Source organism: Alosa pseudoharengus, unplaced genomic scaffold, assembly GCF_046254945.1.
Source record: "Alosa pseudoharengus isolate Yale_2024_CS ecotype anadromous, Long Island Sound unplaced genomic scaffold, YU_APseudo_1.1 YU_APseudo_1.1_scf_1, whole genome shotgun sequence".
NCBI classification, from domain to species: Eukaryota; Metazoa; Chordata; class Actinopteri; order Clupeiformes; family Clupeidae; genus Alosa; species Alosa pseudoharengus.
Genome location: NW_027468564.1, coordinates 6,437,505 through 6,445,004, shown reverse-complemented (window position 1 = coordinate 6,445,004; position 7,500 = coordinate 6,437,505). Strand labels below are relative to the sequence as shown.

The 7,500-nt window shown below is 47.1% G+C and overlaps 1 protein-coding gene across 1 annotated transcript in view; it reads right to left on the bottom strand.

Annotated features, from left to right (window-relative positions):
- The window catches only part of map2k7 (mitogen-activated protein kinase kinase 7), a 22,794-nt gene that overhangs the window by 1,784 nt on the left and 13,510 nt on the right, over positions 1-7,500 (bottom strand). The window contains exons 6-11 of the mRNA XM_076296575.1: positions 7,307-7,426; positions 5,742-5,849; positions 4,256-4,435; positions 3,768-3,848; positions 597-739; positions 432-477 (exon numbers count right to left, since the gene is read on the bottom strand). Of these exons, the coding sequence (XP_076152690.1) occupies positions 432-477; positions 597-739; positions 3,768-3,848; positions 4,256-4,435; positions 5,742-5,849; positions 7,307-7,426 (678 nt within the window). The remainder of the gene's footprint in view (positions 1-431; positions 478-596; positions 740-3,767; positions 3,849-4,255; positions 4,436-5,741; positions 5,850-7,306; positions 7,427-7,500) is intronic.

Sequence of the window (7,500 nt, the reverse complement as noted above, 5' to 3'; positions counted from 1 at the left end):
GGGGGCATGTTCATCTAGGGCGTGCTAGATGTGTCCCCCATGTTCATGCCCCCAGAGTGTAGCACTGTAGCTGCTGTTTGTTTTGTTTCGTACCGACAGTACTCGGTGGCCTCGGGAAACGGAGATCTATGTGAAAAATCGCCGGATTTCTCAATTCAGTCAAAAAGGGCAGAAAACTGCGATGACAGAGCGAGCCTTAGAGTTGGAATGCAAATGTGATGAAAATAACACGAAGTCGTGCGACTATCTGAATACTGACAGTGTGCAATGGCCTTTAAAGGTGTTGGATCAGTAGACCAGAGGGGGAATGTGGACAGAATGGTGTGCGCGTGTGTGTGTGCGCGTGTGCGCGTGTGTGTGTGTGTGTGTGTGTGTGTGTGTGTGTGTGTGTGTGTGCGCGCGCATGTGCGTGCGTATAGAGTGAGACTCACCAGCAGCTTGTGATATTTTGGCCTTTTTCTGTGATCCTTTGTAAGACTGTAAAAATACAGAGAAAAAAGAAGAGTTATGTTAGAGAGAAAGATGAGCTGAGAGGGGATCTGTGTGTGTGTGCGTGCGTGCGTGCGTGCGTGCGTGCGTGCGTGCGTGCGTCTCACCAGTCTTTGACGAAGGACTGGAAGTGGGGGGAGAAGCCCATGCTGAGCGGCAGCACTGGAGGATCCTCCTGCAGCACTTTGGTCAGGACCTCGAAGTCCGTCTTGCAGTTCTTGTAGGGGAACTGTCCGGTGGCCAGCTCCACCTGGTGGACAGGAGGGGAACCACAGCAGAAGCACTGAGGGTTAGGAGGAGGCCACTGTTCTAAGGTAGGTTGATAGAGGAGGCCACTGTTCAAAGGCAGGTTGATAGAGGAGGCCACTGTTCTAAGGCAGGTTGATAGAGGAGGCCACTGTTCTAAGGCAGGTTGTTGAACAAAAAGAGGAGGCCACTGTTCTAAGGTAGGTTGATAGAGGAGGCCACTGTTCAAAGGCAGGTTGATAGAGGAGGCCACTGTTCTAAGGCAGGTTGTTGAACAAAAAGAGGAGGCCACTGTTCTAAGGTAGGTTGATAGAGGAGGCCACTGTTCTAAGGCAGGTTGATAGAGGAGGCCACTGTTCTAAGGCAGGTTGATGAACAAAAAGAGGAGGCCACTGTTCTAAGGTAGGTTGATAGAGGAGGCCACTGTTCAAAGGCAGGTTGATAGAGGAGGCCACTGTTCTAAGGCAGGTTGTTGAACAAAAAGAGGAGGCCACTGTTCTAAGGTAGGTTGATAGAGGAGGCCACTGTTCTAAGGCAGGTTGATAGAGGAGGCCACTGTTCTAAGGCAGGTTGATGAACAAAAAGAGGAGGCCACTGTTCTAAGGTAGGTTGATAGAGGAGGCCACTGTTCTAAGGCAGGTTGATAGAGGAGGCCACTGTTCTAAGGCAGGTTGATGAACAAAAAGAGGAGGCCACTGTTCTAAGGTAGGTTGATAGAGGAGGCCACTGTTCAAAGGCAGGTTGATAGAGGAGGCCACTGTTCTAAGGCAGGTTGTTGAACAAAAAGAGGAGGCCACTGTTCTAAGGTAGGTTGATAGAGGAGGCCACTGTTCAAAGGCAGGTTGATAGAGGAGGCCACTGTTCTAAGGCAGGTTGTTGAACAAAAAGAGGAGGCCACTGTTCTAAGGTAGGTTGATAGAGGAGGCCACTGTTCAAAGGCAGGTTGATAGAGGAGGCCACTGTTCTAAGGCAGGTTGATGAACAAAAAGAGGAGGCCACTGTTCTAAGGTAGGTTGATAGAGGAGGCCACTGTTCTAAGGCAGGTTGATAGAGGAGGCCACTGTTCTAAGGCAGGTTGATGAACAAAAAGAGGAGGCCACTGTTCTAAGGTAGGTTGATAGAGGAGGCCACTGTTCAAAGGCAGGTTGATAGAGGAGGCCACTGTTCTAAGGCAGGTTGATGAACAAAAAGAGGAGGCCACTGTTCTAAGGTAGGTTGATAGAGGAGGCCACTGTTCTAAGGCAGGTTGATAGAGGAGGCCACTGTTCTAAGGCAGGTTGATGAACAAAAAGAGGAGGCCACTGTTCTAAGGTAGGTTGATAGAGGAGGCCACTGTTCAAAGGCAGGTTGATAGAGGAGGCCACTGTTCTAAGGCAGGTTGATGAACAAAAAGAGGAGGCCACTGTTCTAAGGTAGGTTGATAGAGGAGGCCACTGTTCAAAGGCAGGTTGATAGGAGGCCACTGTTCTAAGGCAGGTTGATGAACAAAAAGAGGAGGCCACTGTTCTAAGGTAGGTTGATAGAGGAGGCCACTGTTCTAAGGCAGGTTGATAGAGGAGGCCACTGTTCTAAGGCAGGTTGATGAACAAAAAGAGGAGGCCACTGTTCTAAGGTAGGTTGATAGAGGAGGCCACTGTTCTAAGGCAGGTTGATAGAGGAGGCCACTGTTCTAAGGCAGGTTGATGAACAAAAAGAGGAGGCCACTGTTCTAAGGTAGGTTGATAGAGGAGGCCACTGTTCAAAGGCAGGTTGATAGAGGAGGCCACTGTTCTAAGGCAGGTTGTTGAACAAAAAGAGGAGGCCACTGTTCTAAGGTAGGTTGATAGAGGAGGCCACTGTTCAAAGGCAGGTTGATAGAGGAGGCCACTGTTCTAAGGCAGGTTGTTGAACAAAAAGAGGAGGCCACTGTTCTAAGGTAGGTTGATAGAGGAGGCCACTGTTCAAAGGCAGGTTGATAGAGGAGGCCACTGTTCTAAGGCAGGTTGATGAACAAAAAGAGGAGGCCACTGTTCTAAGGTAGGTTGATAGAGGAGGCCACTGTTCAAAGGCAGGTTGATAGAGGAGGCCACTGTTCTAAGGCAGGTTGATGAACAAAAAGAGGAGGCCACTGTTCTAAGGTAGGTTGATAGAGGAGGCCACTGTTTTAAGGCAGGTTGATGAACAAAAAGAGGAGGCCACTGTTCTAAGGTAGGTTGATAGAGGAGGCCACTGTTCTAAGGCAGGTTGATAGAGGAGGCCACTGTTCTAAGGCAGGTTGATGAACAAAAAGAGGAGGCCACTGTTCTAAGGTAGGTTGATAGAGGAGGCCACTGTTCTAAGGCAGGTTGATATACAAAAATGACTGTCAACTCAACATACATCATTTATGAAATAGTTGGATGTGTCACATGTGTTTTAGATGTGTCCTAAATGTGTTCGAGTGATTTTCTAGAGGTGTTCTAGATGTCTTCTTGTATGTTTCAGAGGTGTTCTAGAGGTCTTCTTGTATGTTTCAGGTGTTCTAGATGTCTTCTTGTATGTTTTAGGGGTGTTCTAGATGTCTTCTTGTATGTTTCAGAGGTGTTCTAGAGGTGTTCTAAATGTCTTCTTGTATGTTTCAGAGGTGTTCTAGAGGTGTTCTAGATGTCTTCTTGTATGTTTCAGATGTGTTCTAGATGTCATCTTGTATGTTTTGTTCTAGATGTCTTCTTGTATGTTTTAGAGGTGTTCTAGATGTCATCTTGTATGTTTTGTTCTAGATGTCTTCTTGTATGTTTTAGAGGTGTTCTAGATGTCATCTTGTATGTTTTAGAGGTGTTCTAGATGTGTTCTAAAGGTGTTCTTGTATGTTTTAGAGGTGTTCTAGATGTGTTCTAAATGTGTTCGAGTGATTTGTGAGCATGTGTGAGGAGTAGCGTATATCATTTTGTGTGTTCTAGAGATGTTCTAGGTGTGCTTTCGTGTGTTCTAGAGGTGTTCTAGGTGTGCTTTCGTGTGTTCTAGAGGTGTTCTAGGTGTGCTTTCGTGTGTTCTAGAGGTGTTCTGTGACTGACCAGAGAGATGCCCAAGCTCCACACGTCAGCTCTGATGTCATAGTCCGGCTTACTGGGGTCTGGAGGATCTATTCTCTCAGGCTGGACAAAACACACACACAGGGACAAGATCAGTATCACTATTACTATCCGAACGACAATCATCCTCAATCATCGAAACACCATCCTCCTTCTCCGAACACTCCATCCAAAAATAATCACCATCACAACTGTCACCTCAATATCATCATCATCATCATCATGTATGCATCAACTTTTGGCAAGTATATTTTAAACTGCTACAATACAATTTCCTGATATTCCATGTCTTTGCCCCCAAAATGATAAAGTCCCCTGACTTTCCATGTCTGGAATAGACTTTCCAAAATTCCATGACATTCCAGAAATCCCACGACCCGTGGGAACCCTGGACATCTTCGTGACCATAATCACCATGACGATCACCATAGCAACCGCCTCCAGCCACCCCCCCCCCCCGCTGTACTCACCGCCATGTACGCTGCACAGCCGGCGCTGCGTGTTTTGGCCTTGGAGTCGACGAGGCGGCCGCTGATGCCGAAGTCGCACAGCTTGATCTGGCCCTTGTTGTCCAGCAGGATGTTGCTGGGCTTCACGTCCCTGTGGATCACCCCGTGCTTCTCCTTCAGGTACAGCAGAGCCTTCACGATCTACACACACACACACACGCACACACACAGGCACGCACGCACACAGACGCACGCACGCACGCGCACACACACACACACGCACGCACACAGAAAGGGAGAGCGATAGAAAAGGAGGTTAACTTTACATTACACTACACACTATGCGATATACATTACCCACACAATATACACTACACACTATGCCATATACATTACCCACACAATATACACTACACACTATGCCATATACATTACCCACACAATATACACTACACACTATGCCATATACATTACCCACACAATATACACTACACACTATGCCATATACATTACCCACACAATATACACTACACACTATGCCATATACATTACCCACATAATATACACTACACACTATGCCATATACATTACCCACACAATATACACTACACACTATGCCATATACATTACCCACACAATATACACTACACACTATGCGATATACATTACCCACACAATATACACTACACACTATGCGATATACATTACCCACACAATATACACTACACACTATGCCATATACATTACCCACACAATATACACTACACACTATGCCATATACATTACCCACACAATATACACTACACACTATGCCATATACATTACCCACACAATATACACTACACACTATGCCATATACATTACCCACACAATATACACTACACACTATGCGATATACATTACCCACACAATATACACTACACACTATGCGATATACATTACCCACACAATATACACTACACACTATGCGATATACATTGCCCACACAATATACACTACACACTATGCGATATACATTACCCACACAATATACACTACACACTATGCCATATACATTACCCACACAATATACACTACGCCATATACATTACCCACACAATATACACTACACACTATGCAATATACATTACCCACACAATATACACTACACACTATGCGATATACATTACCCACACAAAATACACTACACACTATGCGATCTGATTGTCTGCCAGGGGGACCATGGGAAATGGAGTCTTTACACAGCCAAAACTAATGCACATTACCCACACAATATAAACTACACACTATGCGATCTGATTGTCTGCCAGGGGGACCATGGGAAATGGAGTCTTTACACAGCCAAAACTAATGCACATTACCCACACAATATAAACTACACACTATGCGATCTGATTGTCTGCCAGGGGGACCATGGGAAATGGAGTCTTTACACAGCCAAAACTAATGCACATTAACCAGACAATATACACTACAAACTACAGAATGAGAGGGGAGGATGTCTCACCGCGACGGTCATCTTGCCGAGGATGCGCTCCGGGATGGGCCCCTGGATTCTCTTCTTCAGCTTCTCAGCACACGTGCCCATCAGCTCCATGGCGATGAACACGTCAGTCTGCAGAGGGGGAGCATGGGAAATGGAGTCTCTACTGACTGCAGAAACACTAATCATTGCAGAATATAAACTACAAATGGCAGATATCTCCTGTAGCAGTGCATACTACTGCAGTGCACACTGGGTGTGTGTGTGTGTGTGTGTGTGTGTGTGTGTCGTACGTTAGTTACTATAGCCCCATAGCACTGGATGATGTAGGGGCAGTGTGTGTGTGTGTGTGTGTGTGTGTGTCGTACGTTAGTTACTATAGCCCCGTAGCACTGGATGATGTAGGGGCAGTGTGTGTGTGTGTGTCGTACGTTAGTTACTATAGCCCCGTAGCACTGGATGATGTAGGGGCAGTGTGTGTGTGTGTGTGTGTCGTACGTTAGTTACTATAGCCCCGTAGCACTGGATGATGTAGGGGCAGTGTGTGTGTGTGTGTGTGTCGTACGTTAGTTACTATAGCCCTGTAGCACTGGATGATGTAGGGGCAGTGTGTGTGTGTGTGTGTGTCGTACGTTAGTTACTATAGCCCCGTAGCACTGGATGATGTAGGGGCAGTGTGTGTGTGTGTGTCGTACGTTAGTTACTATAGCCCCGTAGCACTGGATGATGTAGGGGCAGTGTGTGTGTGTGTGTGTGTCGTACGTTAGTTACTATAGCCCCGTAGCACTGGATGATGTAGGGGCAGTGTGTGTGTGTGTGTCGTACGTTAGTTACTATAGCCCCGTAGCACTGGATGATGTAGGGGCAGTGTGTGTGTGTGTGTCGTACGTTAGTTACTATAGCCCCGTAGCACTGGATGATGTAGGGGCAGTGTGTGTGTGTGTGTCGTACGTTAGTTACTATAGCCCCGTAGCACTGGATGATGTAGGGGCAGTGTGTGTGTGTGTGTGTGTCGTACGTTAGTTACTATAGCCCCGTAGCACTGGATGATGTAGGGGCAGTGTGTGTGTGTGTGTCGTACGTTAGTTACTATAGCCCCGTAGCACTGGATGATGTAGGGGCAGTGTGTGTGTGTGTGTCGTACGTTAGTTACTATAGCCCCGTAGCACTGGATGATGTAGGGGCAGTGTGTGTGTGTGTGTGTGTCGTACGTTAGTTACTATAGCCCCGTAGCACTGGATGATGTAGGGGCAGTGTGTGTGTGTGTGTCGTACGTTAGTTACTATAGCCCCGTAGCACTGGATGATGTAGGGGCAGTGTGTGTGTGTGTGTCGTACGTTAGTTACTATAGCCCCGTAGCACTGGATGATGTAGGGGCAGTGTGTGTGTGTGTGTCGTACGTTAGTTACTATAGCCCCGTAGCACTGGATGATGTAGGGGCAGTGTGTGTGTGTGTGTCGTACGTTAGTTACTATAGCCCCGTAGCACTGGATGATGTAGGGGCAGTGTGTGTGTGTGTGTCGTACGTTAGTTACTATAGCCCCGTAGCACTGGATGATGTAGGGGCAGTGTGTGTGTGTGTGTCGTACGTTAGTTACTATAGCCCCGTAGCACTGGATGATGTAGGGGCAGTCATGGCTCTTCAGCACCACGTCCAGGTCCATGAGGATCCGCTTGTTCTCATCCTTATTCCCCGTCCTACGCATTTGCTGTTGAGAGCACACACACACACACACACACACACACACACACACACACACACACACACACACACACACACACA